This window comes from Corvus hawaiiensis, chromosome 21, assembly GCF_020740725.1.
Source record: "Corvus hawaiiensis isolate bCorHaw1 chromosome 21, bCorHaw1.pri.cur, whole genome shotgun sequence".
Classification (NCBI taxonomy): Eukaryota; Metazoa; Chordata; class Aves; order Passeriformes; family Corvidae; genus Corvus; species Corvus hawaiiensis.
Window position 1 is genome coordinate 3095639 of NC_063233.1, and position 19152 is coordinate 3114790.

The 19152-nt window shown below is 49.5% G+C and overlaps 1 protein-coding gene across 2 annotated transcripts in view; it reads right to left on the reverse strand.

Annotated features, from left to right (window-relative positions):
- Positions 1-745: 745 nt before the first annotated feature.
- Positions 746-19152, reverse strand: part of COL5A1 (collagen type V alpha 1 chain) — a 133727-nt gene continuing 115320 nt past the window's right edge. Inside the window, exons 51-66 of one of the 2 annotated variants that reach the window (XM_048325350.1) lie at positions 18503-18556; positions 18310-18363; positions 17794-17847; positions 17299-17352; positions 16556-16663; positions 16113-16166; positions 15963-16016; positions 15367-15474; positions 14850-14903; positions 14228-14263; positions 13423-13476; positions 12820-13078; positions 12355-12467; positions 10266-10334; positions 5830-6063; positions 746-3679 (exon numbers count right to left, since the gene is read on the reverse strand). In XM_048325350.1, coding sequence (XP_048181307.1) covers positions 3533-3679; positions 5830-6063; positions 10266-10334; positions 12355-12467; positions 12820-13078; positions 13423-13476; positions 14228-14263; positions 14850-14903; positions 15367-15474; positions 15963-16016; positions 16113-16166; positions 16556-16663; positions 17299-17352; positions 17794-17847; positions 18310-18363; positions 18503-18556 — 1506 coding nt within the window. In that variant the 3' untranslated portion in view covers positions 746-3532. Of the gene's footprint in view, positions 3680-5829; positions 6064-10265; positions 10335-10389; positions 10459-12354; positions 12468-12819; positions 13079-13422; positions 13477-14227; positions 14264-14849; positions 14904-15366; positions 15475-15962; positions 16017-16112; positions 16167-16555; positions 16664-17298; positions 17353-17793; positions 17848-18309; positions 18364-18502; positions 18557-19152 lie in introns of both variants that reach the window. The other variant, XM_048325349.1, reaches the window with a different exon arrangement.

Here is a 19152-nt window from a genome sequence, read left to right on the forward strand (position 1 = left end):
CTGCACCCAAAGAAATGAAGGGAAGAAGCTTTTGGGCCACAGAGCTTGGCTTGGTCACCGCAAAGCCTTGTGCAGAGATGGGCTCGTGCACTGCCCATGGTGGCACCTGACCCACCTGCAGGGCTCCAGATGTCACCTTCTGAAGGTCCAACATCTCCTCAACGGCAGCACCAACCAGAGGCTGCTTGAAGAAGCCCCTGAGATCCAGAGTGACACAGATCTGGATCAAGAATCTCTTGGAGTGAAACCTGCAGGAGAGGAGGAGGAGAGGATGAGCAAAGCGTCCCCCACAGTGTTTCCCTCCACACAGCAGAGCCCTGGAGCCAAGAATGGGAATTTGGGGGTTGAGGAGCTCACCAAGAAGCTGGAAAAACGTTTTTCCCTGAATTTGCCTTGGGATGAGAAGATCAGCAAGAGAAAAAACTCCTCTGGTGATGTTTCTGTTGCTGTGGGGAAGGTGCAGAGCTGGTGGCCACACAATCTTCTCTTCCAGATCCCAGCCACCAAAACCAGGTTGGATTTTTGCACCGGAATTTCTCACTGAGGAAAAAAAAAAAAAAACAAAGAAAAGATTCCAGGCCTGGAATTTCTCCCCACGATGGGTTTGGATTGTATTTTACAGCATTTATTTACCTTTGAGCACTTCCACTGCTCCTCTGATGAACTTTTCGGGCTCCACGGGGCACAGAGGTCCTGGGGAAATCCCGCTGCAATCAACTCCAAGAAGAGATTCACATCACGGGGGTTTAGGTGGAAACAGTAAACTTGATTTATTGAAAAAAAAAAATCTATTACATTTATTCCTTTATTACACAGGTTTAAAATATTTAAAAATAGCTCTTATGGGCATTACACTTAAATTTTATGACATGTTTATTGGACTTTGAAGAAATGTACAATATGGCATTTGACACTATATTTTAAAAAGGGCCTTATGTACTAAAAGTTTGGGGTTTTTTTTTCCATAGGTTTTATTTTTCTTATCAACATTTGTTCAAGTCAATATATATTAAGGGGAGGAGGGAAATAAAATTACACAAAAAGAAGGTCTGCAAATACAAGTAGTAATTTTATTGCAATATACCGTAGCTAAGTGGTCTGGGGAGGATCGGAACAGTTTGGAGCTCAGTACAATTACAACACCGTGGAATTCAACACAGGAATTTTTTATTCTTTTTTTGTTTTTTTTTTTTTTTCTTCTTCTTCAAGCAGAGAAATCAAAGGGGAAAAAAAAAAAAAAAAAAAAAAAAAAGAAAAAGCTTCCTTGATGAGAACGAATTGAGAACAGAATCCCATGACCTGGGCAGACACACAGGTGTGGACAAATATCAGGATATGGCTTTGCTGGGATGTGCGACCTTTCCCAACCTTCCCACTGTTGCCAAGGTGACTGAGAAGCTGAATTCCTTATTTATTATCCTAAATTCCTTTTCACTGCTCTGCTGCCGGAGTCTGCAGTTTTTAGGGTAGCACCTTTTGGAGTTTTTTATTCCCTTAAGTAGGAGAGAGCACAAGGGAAGAAGGGAGAGGGATGGACACGACTCCTCCAGGCCTAAAAAAGCACCGCTGGCATCGCCGCTCCCTCCAGCACGGCTTTGCCTCCCTTCCTCGGATGCTGCTGCTCTCAATTTGGGCAGGAGGGGGGAAAAAGACATCATATATAGGCTTTTTTCACAGTTAATGTGATGTCTTTTCCTTTGGGGTGAAAAATCCCCCTTGAGCTGAACGCTCCAGGCCAAAGAATAATAATAATAATTAAAAAAACCCCCACCTTGCAACGATTATTTTCCAGCTGAGAGACCTAAAGAAGGAAAAGGGCTGAGGAGGAAAAAGAAATGGCAAAAGAAGAGGGTGTCAGCACGCTGTGAGCCGTGGAAGGAATAAAAAAAGTGGGAAGAGCAGGAAAATTGCAAATTCCTGGGATTGCTGGGTGGGCAGCACCCCCACGGCTTCAGGACACCCAACATCTCCATAAATTAGCACCACAAACATTCAGCCACCGAGGACAATCTGCTCTGCTTCCCACCGGGAAAAGGTGTGGATATCCTTGGGGAAACCAAAAAACAAGAATGGAAAAAAAAAAATTGGAAGCACATTTAATGCTTTTTTCGACACAGGCCCGGCCAAGGAAGGAGAGGAGCAGGATTGGACAGAAGAGATAAGAAGGTGCCATGCATTTATCAGCAGCCCAAATCTGCCTGAAAGTGCCAAAAAAAGCCAAGTGGGAGATTGGCCAGTGGCAGGGTATCCCCAGTGTTGTGTTGAACTTATCAAAGAGATAGCACCACAGAGATATGTAAAAATAACTATAAAAAGCACCTTTTCTTTCTTCATTTTTTGTGTTTTTCTTTACACTTGATATTCAGAGAGGACAAATGGATTTCCCCTGCCACTGGAATCTGCCACTGGGAATGCATTCAGGTTTAATTATTATCATTTTAAAGGAATGCTGAAGGAAAAAAAGAATTAATTTAAAATACGTGTGTTAAGCAAGTGAATAAGAAGGCAGAGACTCAATGCAGATCCTGCTTTTAGATCAGGGGATTGTAGGAAATTTGTTAAAAAATGGCTTTAATTCCCTCATTTTGAAAGGAATCATTCCAAAAGGCATCTGTGGCTCAGGGGGCTGGTTTGCACCTCATCCTGGGGGTAATTCCAAGGCCTCCAGATCCCAGTTTGGGGCTGGGAAGAGGCAGAAGTGGGGACAGAAGCTGCTGTCTTCATTCCCAGGTGGAAGCTTGGCTGGGATGGGGTGGCTTTAATACAGACAAGGTCACTTGCATGGTTTGAAAGCAGGAACATTCCAACATCTCAAATAAAATACAACACAAATATTTACTCACAAACACACAAAAATAGAAGCACCTTTAAGACATGGCAAAGAGATGCCCAGTGTGACCTTGAGTCAGCACTTTGGAAAACGTGGAACGAGGCAAACTCAATGGAGGAGACACGGAAAATTCTGGAATTGGCCATGGCATCTCCTTGCTGGAGCTGATCCAAACCTCGCGGAAGGCAACAAAACCTCTCCGAGGAGCTTCGGATCCAGGACTGCCGGGAGTTCAATGTCGAGCTGAACGTGAGGAATTTCAAGTTTTTTCCGTATTTTTTTTTTCCCCTTAGGAACAAACAAACGCTTCCTGACGAGGAGAAGAGGAGGAGGAGGAGGAGGAAGGAGGAGTTTGCTGGAGGTGGGCTCAGCTCGGTGGCCGCGGGGCAGCAGCGGTGGCAGCAGGGACAGGGCCAGGTCTCCGCACGTGGCTGTCGGTCATGAGATTCCAAATCCGTCCTGGGAATGGCTGAGGGGGCACGGAGGGATTTGGGCAAAACCAGGGACACAACAAAATAGTGGGGGGGGGGGAGGGGAAACCAAAATAATAACCCATCGCTGTCCAGTTTCAGACCGTGCACGTGACGAGGAATTCTTTTTTTTCTCTTTTTTGTTTTCTTTTTTCTCTTTTTTTGTTTTTAATTAAATGGCGCAATGAGGTTACGAGGTTGCTCATTTGGAGACTAGGTTCAGGTGGCTCTTTTAGCCCAGGAAGCAAGCTGGTCCCACCTCGAATCCAAATTTCTGTGCCGCTTCTCCGAAGTCATTGAACATGATGTCGACTATGGGGACCTGCTCCACTTTGGGCGTGTTGATTTCCAGGATGGTTTTCTGGTAGCCCTTCCTTGCCTGGAGGGAGGGAAAGAGGAGCTCTGAGGATGCCTCCAAGCCAACACACAGCTCAATAATCACCACTCTGCTGGGAATATGCTGTTGATCTTTCCCAGGAATTTTTGGACCCCAATCAGAGGCGCCACCACCCAAACACAAATTTATTTGCACATTTAGCACACGAGCCCTCAGGTGACGGCTGAAAAACCCCTGGGAGATGCCCAGACCTTGGAGCAGAAGCAGATCATGACACTCCAACTCTACTCCAGCACATTTCCAAGCTGGAAAGGGAGCCTGGGAAACCTGTTGTGGCTGTGGAAGGGTTGTTTTCCCTCCCCGAGGACACGCCTGGCTTGTTGAGCAAATGGGAGCGATTTAATTTGAATGTATTAGTGAAAAGATCACATTCAAAGTTTGATGGAATTCACAAGGTGCTGCTGTCTTTTTATCGTGCCTGGTGGCCACGGGGTTCTTTCCAAAATATAAATAATTATTAGAGGAGCAGAAGTGCCCCCGAGGGAGAACAAAGCTGCACAAACACAGAATTTATGGAGCAGCTTTTGGCTCTGCCTTTCCCCGTGATTTTTGTGTCTCAAAAGAACAGGCTGGAGCACAGCTACTAGGAAAGGGCTGGAAGTTCAGGAAAAACATTTTCAAATAATGGGATGAACATCAGCCCTGGAGCTCCTCTGGCTTCAGCAGCCTCCAACACAGTTGGTCCTACCAGGACCTCTGTGGCAACACCGTGTGGGGCAGCCCAACCTCATCTCCACAGGGTAGGGCTCAATCCTGGAAGTATTTAGGATGGAAAAGACCTTTAGGACCATTGAGTCCAACCATTAACGCAGCACAGCCGAGCCAAGCACGTGAATGGGTTGTAGCACTCCCTCCCACAAAAGAAGCAAAAGCATCTCTCAGCTCCTGGTAGAGTTCTCTAAATTTCTAACGGCCTTTTTGTGGGTCTAAGAGTCAGATTAAAATCACCTTCCATGGAGAGAACTTATTGTAACCCCAAACTCCTTTAAATAAATAAATAAGTAAATCTCAAATATCCTGCCTGTGCTTTGGGCAGCACAATCTGCCAGGGTAGCAGATTAACCCAATTTATCTGCCTAAAAGGCAGAGGTTTTCAGGAGGCTTGTCCACCTTAAAACGTGCAACCCGTGGCTCTCCAGCACCCCTGAGATCCAGAAGGAGAAGGGAGGCGGAGGCCCTTTTTCCCAAGGATGTTATGCCAGCAGGAGACACGAAGAACTCGAGGATAAACTTCTCCTGAGTGTTCCCAGAAGGGGGCTGGATGCCCTTTCCCTCTCCAGGAATGTGTTAAAAGATCTAATCTGATTTTCCTCATTGCTCCATCAGTAAAAAATCTGTTTGTGCCAGAACAGAAGCATTTCAATCTCGAATTACGTGGGGACCTTTTCCTGTCAAACATCTCAATCTTTCTGTCCCGTGGGCTCGGAGTGCTGCAGCTCCAGAGGGTGGGAATTATGCATGTTTTTACACCAGCAAGCTGGGGCTCAAAATAAATGCAGGCAGCACCTGCTTTGCCAAATTTTTATCTCCTGAGGGCAGATTTTTCAGAGTTTAAACCAAAATCAAGCATCCATAGAGGAGTTAGAAGAAAGGGGAGGATGTGTGGCACCTTTGGAAATTGTGGCTCGTGCACCTCATGAGCAGCACAGCCCAGAGCCTTCCTGGGGCTGCACAAACAAAAATTGCAACCAAACCCTTCCTGCTTTGCCTCCAAGATTTCCTGGAAGCCCTAAAAGAGATTCTTATCAAACCCTGCAAAGTTCATCCCAACTGGGTGCCATCGCTCGCTTCCCCCGTGTGAGGAATTGGGTAAGAGTAACGGCACAGGCAGGCTTTTAAAAGCAAGCAGTGTTTTTAGGCAGGTTAATTGGATTAATCAGATTAATTTGACTCCTGGACATGCTGCAGCTTCCCCTGACTTCAAGCAGGGTCATGGATTCCCATGGAATCATTTACTTCCAACTTAGGGAAGAGCGAGTTGATGTCTCCCATGCTAAGGACAACTGCATCAACCACAGGAAATCTGGGGGTGATCTGCTCTGGGGAAGATGGTGCTGGACAAGCAGGGGAGGGGACAAAGGTATCCCCAGGGTGTCCCCAGGGTGTCCCCAGAGCCAGGAGCACCCACATACCGCGCAGCCGTCGAGGGCGGCTCGGATGTAGGGGTTGTTGTCGAAGGACATCTCCTCGTCGTTGGAGCCCAGGAAGCGGATGGCCTTGTCGTAGCTGTTGGTGGTGGCATCGTGCCAGGCCACGGACTGGTAGCAGTTGTAGGTGATGTTCTGGTGGGCCGAGGCGCTCAGGAGACGCAGGAAGGTCATCTGCACCACCCCGATGGGGTTCCCGTCCGAGTCCACGTAGGAGAGCTGGGGGAGGTGGAGAAGGGACAACACTGGACAGTGAGGGACAGGGAAACATGGCCAGGGGCTCTGAGGGACACCAGTGCCACCAGCACACACTGCTCCTGAGCTGGGGGCTCTGAGGGACACCAGTGCCACCAGCACACACTGCTCCTGAGCTGGGGGCTCTGGGGGACACCAGTGCCACCAGCACACACTGCTCCTGACTGGGGGCTCTGGGGGACACCAGTGCCACCAGCACACACTGCTCCTGACTGGGGGCTCTGAGGGACACCAGTGCCACCAGCACACACTGCTCCTGACTGGGGGCTCTGAGGGACACCAGTGACACCAGCACACACTGCTCCTGAGCTGGGGTCTCTGAGGGACACCAGTGCCACCAGCACACACTGCTCCTGAGCTGGGGGCTCTGAGGGACACCAGTACACACTGCTCCTGAGCTGGGGTCTCTGAGGGACACCAGTGCCACCAGCACACACTGCTCCTGAGCTGGGGTCTCTGAGGGACACCAGTGACACCAGCACACATTGCTCCTGAGCTGGGCTCTGAGGGACACCAGTACCACCAGCACACACTGCTCCTGAGCTGGGGTCTCTGAGGGACACCAGTGACACCAGCACACACTGCTCCTGAGCTGGGCTCTGAGGGACACCAGTGCCACCAGCACACACTGCCTGAGCTGGGGGCTCTGGGGGACACCAGTGACACCAGCACACACTGCTCCTGCCACACACTGCTCTGCTCCCCCAGGAACTTTTTGTTCTCCTGCTGGATGGGGTCCTGGTGTGAGCAAAGAAATTAAATCCAAGGAGGGCAGGAAAAAAAAAAAGGCAAAGGGATTTCAGCCCTGGTTACAAGAGGGTGGAAATTTGGGGATGTGTCTCAAGTTTAAGCCAATATTGAGTGTATTTCTCCAGATTTTGAAGTGGAGAGAAGGCAAATTCCTGTGAGGGTTCAGGGCTTTATTTTCCTGTCCTGTCTGACACGAATTTCTGACTGCTGGGGGTGCTTTGTCCTGCACACCCTGGGATGTTCCCTATTCATTTTTCCTGGGCACCAACCACTGGGGTTTGAAGCAGTCTTTGCACTCCCTCTGCAGCAATCCTGGCCCTGCTGCTAAGGACTGGGGGCTGCCCTGGTTGGAAAAGCCAGGCTCAGGTAAAGGGAGAATGGATTTGCTGCCCTGTTGCAAGCACGGAGCTGCTCCTGCATGCTGGGATTTGCTCCATTCTGCCCACCAGGCTCCTTTTTCTCCCGTGCAGGAAAAAATCCCTACCAAAGAGAGTTTATTGAAACAAAATCCCAGGACTTGGAGGATTCAGGACTCAGCGGGACTTTCATGGCCCACAAAATGATCTTTTGCAGGGATGAACTGGCTGTGTTTGAGGCGGCATCTCCAAGCTCCTGCCCTGGATGGGCTTAGGGTTACTTTAGAAACAACCAGGAGGAAAACACAGGCACCCAACCAACGTGGATTTCCTCCAGGTACCACGAACCCTTGAGTTGTGGTGCAGGCTGCAAACAGTAGAAGAGATTCATAACCACAACAAACCACTGAATTAAAAAGAGATAATCCAAATAAATAAAGATACCAACCGGTTGTCAGGATGCTGCTGCACTGTCCTCCTGAGAGTTAAATGTGACTGACCAGGAGAAAGCCACGCATGCCAGGAGGAGCTACCAGAAAACCACCAGCACGTGGAAGGAGGGGGACAAAAACTGCCAAGAACTTGTCACACCCCCAGCATGGCCCTACTGGTCTGCAGGGCCTTCTCTTACTTGGTTTCATTTCAAACCAGAGCTTGCTTTGAAGCCTGGCTGCTTCTTAAAGGGTTTTTTGTTGTTCAGCCTCTGCAGATTTTGTGAAGCCCTGTCCCAGCTTTGCAGATGGGGACACAGGGAGCTGCTTGTGTGCACAATGTTTGCTCAGTTTTGGGAAATTCAATCCTTCCCTCTTTTCTCTGTGCTGGCAGGTGCCATATGGCTGGGAGGAATAATGGGATGGGATGGGATGGGATGGGATGGGATGGGATGGGATGGGATGGGATGGGATGGGATGGGAGGTAGGCCTCATTAGAGCTGCTGGGAATTGTGTGTAACACACACAGAAGGGAAGCAGAGAAAACATCTGCAGGCCTCTTATCCCTCTGAACACAGCTCGGCTGCATCCCAAGGAAAAGTAAGGAATTGGCTCCGAGTGCTCTGTGGCATTGATTAATGCTGGTGTGGGAGCATCAAACCCAGCTGCTCAGGTTGTATTTCATATTGACTGCATCCTCTTACTTCAGGTGGCCCCAGAAGAACGGCAGCATCTTCCCAGCTGTGCAATTGCAGGATTTATATGGAGCCCCTGACAGCACTGGAAATCTTCCCCTCAGCTCTGGGGTTCCCTGTGGGCTCAGCCCCTCAAGACACCAGGGACCATCTACATGGAGTAACAGGAGCAGAGCTGCACCCAGAGGGGAACCCAAACTCCTTTTCATTCTGCCCATCCACACACAAACTTCAGCTGATTTTGGATCCAACAGGCAAAAATAGTCTCCTTAATTTACCAATCTCATGGTTCCTGGTACTGACTGAGGCAAAGTCAGAGCTAATCTTATAATAAATACATAAATAAATGAACAAAACTTTCATGGCCTGTGTGTTTGACTGTTTTGTAGTTTGTTTAGGTAGAGCTTCCACATACTGGTGGCTTTTTTATTTTTCCAAATAGAAGAAGCAGGACAGGTAAAGAGGAAAAAAAAAAAAAAAGAAAAAGCAAGAAAATGACAACACAAAAAGATGGAACAAAGAGCTCCAAAGTAGCACCAGAAATGTTTTATCTAAAAAAAGACTAAGCCTTAAGCTCTAGGCTGGCACCTGAGCCTCTAACAGAGCTGGGAAAAAGGGAAGCAGGGGAGAGGGAGAAGTGGAGGTACTTGGAACATTAACTGATGAAGTGCTCTGTAATTAAGCTATGAGTAGCTGCCCTCCAAGGAGCCTCGAGGCTGAAGCCTTGACTTTGCAGCCTGGTTTGATGATGCAGAGAAGCCACAGAAGCCGTGTCCTCCTCGAGGGCAGAACCAGAGCAGAATGTGTTTTAGTGGCGATGGAGTGCGGCAGACTGGGAAACAACGCAGGGCTTGGGTTGTTTGCCCTTTAAGGTGGAAGTTGGGGCACTGCAGGAACCCCTGGCCCTGGGGAGGGGACAGCTCAGTGGGACATAGCAGAGCATCTCCTGCCTCTGGGCAGGAGAATATCCATGGAATATTTGCCTGTCCCCCAATTCTCCTGGTTTGACTGAGCTCGTTATGTGTATCCCACTAATTCCACCGGGACTGATACCCCAGGGGGACATTCCTGTGGCTTAAGACACAAATCTGACATCCCTGCCCAGGACTGGGTCTCTGTGGGAGTGATCTCACAATGTGGGTGTCCTGTTCCAGGACAAGAAACCAGAGCTTTTCCTGGTTTGTGTCTTGCTGACATCAAACACTGCTTGACCTTAGAACAGCTCTTCCCCCTTGAAAAAAATCCTTAATTGTGATTCAGTCCAATTCTTTTCCACTAGGCTTGGCTGGAAATCTTCCTTTAAATAAATGACTTTGTGTCCCCCAAGCTCTGGGGGCAGCATGGGAGTCCCCACTGTGGCTCATCTCCATATGGGAGACAAAATTCATCCTCTGGGGAAAACCTGTCCTAGAGAGGCCAGAGACGTGCAGATCCCCCCTGGGTGGGTGACAGCACCGTGCCCAGCTCTGGGCTGGAACATCATTTTGGGGATCTCTCAGCTCTTGGGGTAAGGCTGCACTGCTGGGGGACAGCAATGTGGGGACACCCAAAATGGGGACAACCCAAAATGGGGACTAATGAGGAGACAGCAAGAGCATTCCCAGTGGGGTGGAGCACTCCCTGCGGGGTGGAGCACTCCCTGCGGGGTGGAGCACTCCTGCAGAGCTCTGTGATGACAAAGCTGCCCCAGGGTCCCCCAGGACATCCCCGTGTCCCTTTCTAACACAGGGCAAAGCTCAGCCCCTGCTCCCAAGTTCCCAGTCAGGCAGAGTGGACAGAAGCACCTCTGGCGGGTTTGGGGTCTCTCTCAGGATTCCACCTTAAACATTTCCATGTGCCTGGGAGGGGGATTAGTCCAGCATGCAGAGGGCAGCAGTGTGGCCATACCAAAGCAGGTGACAAGCTCTGATTCAGGGCCAGGGTTAGCCACTTACCAAGGACCCCCGCTTGTATTGACTATACCATGTGGAAGGCTGTTCTTTGGGCCAACGAGCCATTTTACTCTGTAAAATATGACAGGGGGTTAAAGGAAACAGAAAGCACCAGGATGCATCTTACCAGTTTACCGCGCTTGAATTCACTGAACCACGAGCCTGGGTTTTCCTTGGGCCAGGAAGTAATTCTAGCCTAGTTTGTGGAGAGCAAGGAGGGAAGAGAGAAAGAAAAAAAAAATCAAAATTAAAAAGGTTACATTCATTCCAGAGGCTGCATGTCTTATTGAAACTGTCCAACTTGCTTTCAAAATGGTTTTTTTATCTTTATACATCAGTAAGGAGAGCAGGAGGTGGCTCTGAAGCAGAGGAGATGGAGCGGTGCTGCTCTGGCACCAGCCTCCTTTGCTGAGGGCTATCTCTGCCTCCTAGAAACTTGGGATGCCAATCCAGCAGTGGCAGGAAAATTAAAAGGAAAGACAGAGAGGGAAGAAAGAAGCACGGATGGGAAAAGGTGCATTGATCTTCATGTGGAGGGCAGTGCTGGTGCTGGAGAAGCCTGGTGCCTCTCTAATGCCAAATCCAGGCGCTGTGGGGCTGGGAAAGGCAAAGGATGGGATTAAGGAGAAGCTTCTGCCTGCCTGCTGTGTTTGAGGTGCAGCACAGACAGTGCTGGACACTCGGGATGGAGCTCCATCCAGAGAGAGCCAGGGGGTGAGCTGGACAAGGAATGAGCCATCAGAGCACCCTTATGGCAGCCCCAGCTCAGCAGCTGAAGCAGCTTTTTTTGAGTCAGAGCTCAAGGAAGGAGCGTGGCTGCTCCCTCAGCCTCCCACATCCCCCTCATTTGTGCTGCAAATCTCTCCAAAAACAACAGCCCAGCTGCAGGTGCCTGCAGGGGATTGTCCTTCCCTTCCCAGCACGAGAACTGCAGAGCAAATCCGAGTGTTTGTGCTGGGTGAGGGATGAGCTGAGAGGAGCCACGGCTGAAACTCTGCTGTGGATCATCCCAAACCTGCTCAGCCACCACCCAGGGCTGGGGTGGTCGCTGTTTGCATCCCTTTGGATGGGAAAAGCTTTTTCTTATGGATCCCAGCACTGAATTTGTATTTCAGGAGTGCTGCAGCTCCAGAGAGCCCCTCACAGAACCAGCCCAGCAGGAGCTCGAGCCCCTGCAAGACCATGGCCAGACTCTGCTTTTTGAGCTGTCAGATTTTGAGGAGAAACACAGCACAGTGATGCAAAGGAAGAGGAAATCCATCTCCTCTTCAAACAGCCCCAAGAAAAACTCAGGGAGAATTGATGTTGCGTGGGATTTGCCCTGTGCTGACACACATTTCTGGTGGATGAAATTCAGCAGGAGAACAGCTCCGTTTTGTCACAGCTGGAGCACAACTGTGACACTGGCACAGCTCCCCCAGGCTGAATCGTTGTGTTTCTGCTTGGCCAGTGCCAGAGCTGGTCCCCAGGCAGCGGGAAGAGCAGCTCTGGAAAACAGAGTGCAGGGATACAGGACAAAAATGATGGGTATGGCTGAGCTGAGAGCATCATTACACAAGGAACTTCATCAACCTCGTGCAGCGGTGCCAGGGAGAGCTCGGAGCCTCCTCGCAATCATTTAGGATCATTTACCCACAAGAAACAGCAGGAAAAATGACAGGAGGTAAACATTTATCTGCTCTGCCTGGAGACACAGGAGGGAGGGGAGGGGAATCAGTGCTGCTTGGGTATGCAGGCAGTGGAGCAGGGCTGTGGGAGGGGACACCAGGAATGAGATCAACAGAGCCCCCAAATCCTGCACCAACACACACCCCTGCCTTGGACAGCGAAGTTCAAAAAATTAAGTTTTTTGCATTGGTTATGCCTGGGAAATCATCAGAGGTTTGTCCCAAATCCCAGTTTAAATCTGACTTTGCCAACGTACTCCGTGTTATTTTAGAAGGTAATGTTGTGTAACAAAGGAACGTTCTGAATCTTTGATCCTTCCTCGCTGCTCTTCAATCCTCCTGAAATTGGCTGTCTATGAATATTCATATCAGAAAATCACCTATCACCAGGAAAGAGGGGGGAAGCAAAGGTGGTGTGGACTTACTCCTTCAGATTTCTTATCAGGGAAGATGCAGGTCTCTCCACCAGCCGTGAAATTACAGTAAACTTTGAAAGAGTCCCTGGAACATCCTTGGTTGGGATCAACCCAGTATTCACCTGGATGAGGGAAGAGAAGGGAAGAAAGGCTCAGGACAGAGGGCACTTCAGCAACCTCCTCACCTGGGATGTTTCATCTCTCATGGGTTATTATTTATATGGAGTTTTTTGAGAACTGGTCATGTTCTGGTGCCAGCTAAAGAACATTTTTCACCCCATATCCCCACTTTTAGAACAGAACATTTCAGCTGGAAGGGCTGTCCAATGATATCCAGTCCAACTCTATATATTCCTTCTCCACCAGCCACATTCCCCATGGATTCCCCAGACTACACCTCTTCCCACCCTCACCGCTGTGTGGAGCTGGAAAAGCCCCCCGAGTTCCCCCCATTCCCTCTATCCCAGGACACACCGTCTGGGAAATCAGGGTGGCAGAGCTGCAGGTCCTTGCAGGTCCGTGCTGGGTTGTGCTGAGTGCCCAAGGGATGCTTCATCTGCTCAATTTCCAGTTTCAAGGAGTTCAGGGAGCCGAAGATCTCCTCCATGCCATCGGCATAGTCCATGTAGTTGTCGGCGTTCCCGTCGTCCAGCAGCTGGCTGGCATCAATGTTCCTCCTGGTCCTCTTGGATGCCTGGATGGGCAGGGGCTGGATGACTTCTCCAGGAGGACCCTGATGAGTGGGGAGGAGAAACCAGAAACAACTTCTCATTCCATTGGGAAAAGGACAAAGAGATGGATAAAGCAGCAATCCCAAAATACATACTGGACGTGGAAAACACCCATGGATGGTGCTGATAAAACCTCTGGATTCAACATTTTCCACCTTCCCTTGTCCTCTTCCCATTAACAGCTCCTCCCTTCCCACCCTGCTTTCTCCCCCAGCGTCTCCAGGAGATTCCAATCCATTGCTAGGATTGGCAAGGAATCTTTGTGCAGAGGTTGTCTGCTTCCCAAATTCCAGCACCCTTGAAGTCTGAACCTCCTTTCATGCTTCACTTTATGGGTTCTACTTACAGGAGGCCCTGGGGGCCCAGGAAGACCAGATTCACCCTTTGGACCTGTGGGACCCTGGGTGGAAAAACAAGGGAAAACCAGGAGTTACTCAGGAGAATTCACCTGTTATTTTTGTCACATCCCAAACATTAAAACTGTGGCTAAAGCTTCATTTTTGTCCTGTCAGGCACACAAGAGGAGTCTTCCTGTACCCACCACCCCCCACAAAATTGGTAGTTTTGGTGTTTAGGTAAAAGAGAAGATCAAACACCTGGAGTACAGTCAAATTTTTCTTATGCTTCCTACAGAATGCATAAAATGCGTAAAACCTTTAACTCTCCCAACCAATCCAACAGTTTTACAAGTCAAATAAAATCTTCAAATTAATAAAACATCAACTTCTGGATGGCAGAAAGACACTAAAAAGTTGCCCAAAAGAGGAATTTTTAGCTGCCTGCACAGGAGGTCTGCGCCACGAAGTTCCAAAGTCTCATTCCTCACCAAGTTCTTCCTTTCCCAGCTTCCCACCTCCTGCTTTTCATGGGCTATTTTTAATCCCCTCCACTCCCCAGCAGCAGCTTTTCTCCTCGGGACTAAGCACTGGACTGCTCCTTGTCATCTCTGCTGCTCTGCTCTTCAGGGAAGTGCAGTGGTGGCACAGAAACCTTTCCTAATTATCACTCCTGGGCTTAGGCAGCCTGGAAAAGCAGAGATTGCTAAGTCCTCTCTGCTAATTGCCTTAATTCCACTGATGAGGGGAGTCCCAGCGTGTCCTACACTCAATAAAAACCCCTTAACCTCTTCCTTTAGCTGTGTCTGTACTCACTGATGAGCCTTTAGCACCTTTGGGACCAGGTGGACCCTGTGGAGAGAAACACAGAAAGGAGTCAGTTCATTTCCAAGCAGAGAATTCAGGCTCTCCTCGCACAGAAAGGGAATTTTTAAAACATTCACTCCCTATTTCCACTCCCCCATCCATTTGAGCTGGGTGTTGCTTTTATTTGCCATCAGACAAAAAGCATTTGTGTCAGAGCAATCTGTGCTCCATGCTCCTGTCCCAGTGAGGACTGGGAAAGCTGCTGGGTGATTCCTGGAATGTGGGGCTGATCCTGGCTCCATGCTCAGGACACCCAGCTGGGCACCCCAGGGTGCAGCATGAGGCCTTTGGGCATCCAAAAAAGTGATCAAAACTAGCAAAAAGGGCAATAAATCACTGTGGGATTGTAGATACTCCAAAAGAAAAGGGGAGGGAAACAGGGTGGGATGATTTCCCTGTGCCCATCTCCCACATCGCTTCCAGCACTCCTGGAACTCATCCAAGTGGTTTTAATTGTGACCAACATCCTCCTGCAGCCAGGGCTGTCCTGGGCATTCCTGGCAGCACCAAAGTGGCTCCTGAGGGCCTGTGCAGTTCCCAAGGAATTCCAAGATCATTCCTTGTCACCTACCGGTAATCCTGGGGGCCCTGGAGGTCCGATGGGTCCAGAAGGACCTGTGATACCCTAAAAGATAACAGCAAAACAATCTTGATTTGCAATTCTGGCCTAAAACCACACATCCAACCCCTGCTCACAGGTGACCACCCAGTTTTGGAGGATTCCATTCCATTCCAGTCTGGAAGTTTATCTGGTTTTTAAATCCAGACAAGAACATGGATAAGGAATTTCCCATCTCATTTAGGCTCACACTTTTTAAAATCAGCCCTTTAGATGAATATTTAATGGCACCATCCCTCCAAGTTTATTCAACTCTTTCATAGGACCCTTGAGAATCTGCTTCCCACAAAAACGGGTCGTTTTGGAGCAGATCCATATTTCACACGTAGAACAAACCACATTAACAGAAAATATCCCTCAAAAACCGGCAAGGATCTCCTGCCAGGGCTGCCCATCTCTGCTGTGCTGCACCTCCTCGAGGGTGCAATGCTCCAGAGCACATTCCAGGAAGGTTTTCTGGAATATTTACCTGTTCTCCTTTGGGTCCTGCTGAGCCCTGGGGGCCTGGGAGACCTCTGTCACCCTTTTCTCCCTGCTCTCCGGGTGGGCCAATAAGACCAATTAAACCTGGGTGACCCTGGGGGAAAACAGCAGCTGTTAATTAGGATTCCTGACTGGAGAGAGAAAAGACATCTCTAGATCCAACCCCAAATGTCTGAGCGAGGTGTGAGAGGAGTTTATAGCAATCCCTGACACGTGGAAATGGCAGAATGGAGCAAAACAGGAGATTTTTGCAGCACAAAATGTTACAAATATAGAAAGAACCTCTGCACTGGAGCAGCTGCTCATTCCCTGGGGTTATAGAAATATATATATATATATATATATATATATATGGCAGAAATGTTTATAGGGTGGAGAATCACACCCTAAAACAGGCCAGGGCTCTGCACCTCCACACGGACCCACAGCAGAGCTCCTTGGGGCGCACTCAGAGCGCTCCAGCTCTCCCCTGAAGCTGTCACTGGGGCTGGTGACCCTCCCCAGCCTTGTCCTGCCAGCTGCAGGACCCCTCTGCAGTGACATTTGTCCCCCCACACCCCACCAGGAATCAGGGATTCTCACCTTCTCCCCTTTAGGACCAGAGTCTCCTTTCAGACCAGGCAAACCCGGAGGGCCCTTTGGGAGACGGGGGAAAACAAGAGAGGGAATGAATTCATGCCACACTCATTCATCCATTTCAAAAACTCAGGGAATTGGATGCTCTGCACATACCATTGGGCCTGGAGGACCATCTGGGCCAGGGGATCCCGGGAGACCTTGTTCACCCTGGAAAACAGTGCAATTCCCTCATTCCCAGTGACAGCAGCGCTCCCAGCTGGGAATATTCTGATTATTCACCTGTGCCAGGGAATGTCTGCCCTGGCTTTTCACAGATGGCAAAAGCAAAAGGATTTGTGCTCCTTCCATGCTCAAATCTCTGCTGGAAAAGGGACTTTGTGGGTCACAGAAAATCACCCATGGAGAGTGGCTGAAGACCCAAGACTCCAATGGAACATGTGGGAGACGATATTCACCATTCCATTATTTCCATGAAATACATTTTATCTGCTGCCAGGCATTCCAGCATGGACAGAATGCTGGGAAAAGGCATCTTCCAGGCAGGTGGGATACAGGAACAACCTGCCCAGAAGCTTTCTCAGACTGGGAATACTCACAACTGGACCAGGAATCCCACGAAGGCCATCGGGGCCGGGCTTCCCTGGAGCACCTTGGGGACCAACGGGCCCAGTCTTCCCAGGAGGTCCTTCCAAACCAGCTTCCCCCTGGATGAAGAGGCAGGATGCTGAGTTTGTGTTGGGACATCAGATGAGTTTGTGAGATGGTGCCAGGATGTCACAGAGTGGATGCAGATCCATGCCAAGCACATGAAACTTTCTGCTCCTTGATTTTCCTGCTGCTCCCTCCACCTCAGGCACTCTCCAAACTCCTTCAGTTTCCAGCCTTGCCTGAATTCCAGCAGGAATTTACCCTTTGGCTCTGAGCTCTCCGGGGTTCAGGGACACCCATCCTGCCTCCCGTGTGCTGCCACAATGGGATCTGTAATTCCCAATCCCATCTCCATCTCGCCCCCAAACAATCCTGGCCCATTAATGCCGTGTTTGCCCTGGGAAAGGAAACGGGATCGTGCACAGCCCGTTATTTACAGCACATTAAACTGCCAAATACAGCACTTGGGTGTTTCAAACGAAGGAAAACATTCCCATGACCTTACCAAGCCCTAATTATCTCCACAGAGCTTGTTAAGGGCTGAAACATAAGCTCAGGTTTGAGGCCAGTGGCCCCAAATTCAGGCTAATTTATTGTAACACACAGCAAAATCAACTCCCTGCCTTGGCAGAGGGAGATCCTCTTGGAATATCAAGGACACAGCAGAAGTGAAATCCCATTCAGCTCTTACCTTGGCTCCTTTCTCTCCTTGCCTTCCTTCGGGACCAGCTGGACCAGGAGGGCCCTAAAGAAAGCCCAGAATAGATGGAAAACACGATTAGATCCGGTGATCTGCAACGGTCCGCTGGAATTAGCAAAATGATGCTCCAGCCCCAGGGAAAGAGACAAAATGGAGACAAATATCTCTGAGAAGCTTTTGAAATTAGCTCCTTGCTAAATGAATCCCTGGGTTCTGCCAGCAAGGCAGGAAGAGCAGGAGCATCCCTTCCTTGGGTTTTCCTTGGGCTGTTAACATCTTTAAAAAAAAAAAAAAATTATGGGATCCACCTGGCAGCTTCCCATCAATTTCCAAAGGCTGTGGGTGGTGCACCATTTTACTTTTTTTAATTATCACATATTTTACACAGTATTTACACAGCATTTATTGTAGGCTTAGTAACAACATGAGTTTTAAGAAGGTAATAGAAATGCACTTGGAAAAATACTCCTAAAAAAACCAACTCACCCTTTTCCCTGGGGGTCCAGAGGGGCCTGGCTCTCCCGTGGGCCCGGGGGAACCCTGCAGGGAGAGAGGGGAGGGGAACAAGCCATGAGTGCACCATGGGATGTGGGAACGAGCAGGAAAACCTGAGTCAGGCTCTGGAGTTTGTGCTGAGCCCGGGCGTGGGAGAGCTCCCAGCCAACACCTCCTCGGGGTGCAGGTGGGATCCTGTTTTAGCCCTTCCCACCACAGAATGGCAGAAGGCAGGGAAAAGCTAAAATCAAAGGCTTGGATGGTGCTTTTCCAGGAGATAATTTATGCTTTTGGGATGTGGTGCTAAGTCTGGATGGGGGATGGATGGGGTGGTGGAGGGAGGGATGGGTCCATGGATGGATGGATGACACAGACAGGAGGGAATGAGATCCTCAGTGGGCAATTCCCATTGGGAATTCTGGGGGGAATGAGAGGCTCAGAGTCCCTGGAGCTGACACAGAGCCACAGGCACTGTGGGGAACAACTCTCATCTCTCCAGGTACTCACAGTCTGTCCAGGTTCACCATCATCACCTTTGTCACCAGGGGGACCATCTTGACCCTAAAACGGAGGCAAAAAGGAACAAGGAGGTGTTTTGAGGGTGTGAATGGAGTCGAGCAGAGGAAATGTCAGGGGAATGAGCAGCACAGCTCAGTTTCACCACAGCAGGAGGAGGAAGCTCTGTGAGACCAACACTTACAGCTGGGCCAGGCTCTCCAGGAGGACCAGGGTCACCAGGGAAACCAACAGGACCCTGCAAAGAGAGAGGAATAGTCGCAAGTCAGAGGTGCTGCACCTGGAGAGCACCAGTGACAACATGAGGAGTCATCCTACAGAGTAAAATCCCAATTCCTACAAACACAACCCCACATCACATCCCATCTTTGCAGCTGCCATGTTTTCAGCCTGTCCCAGCCAGTCCATCCTGACTACCAGAGCTCCAAAGGCAACACTGGGACTTCCATCCCAGCTTTTCAGAAATCCATCAGCCTGGTGACAGCAGAATCCTCCCAGCTTTGGGAATGTGCAGATTGGAAAGTTTTGCTTTGCAAATGTGTGATATTTTTCACAAGAGGAGCCTCTCAGAGCATTTAATGACTGAAACACTTCACCATTCTTCCCCATACAATGTCTGTCGGGTGCTTCACATGATTCCAGGCACAGCCTGCAACCCATCACAGATATCCCAAATCCCATCTGTTAGGAGGGATGACTAAACTCCTGCTGCTTTCTGCCATCCTGCCTCATCTCACCATCAATTTCAGGCATCAGAGGAGCCTGCAAGATAAACTCTGTATCACTGTCACCTGGTGTAAATCAGCAGAGCTCCACTGGCTCCACCAGAGCTAT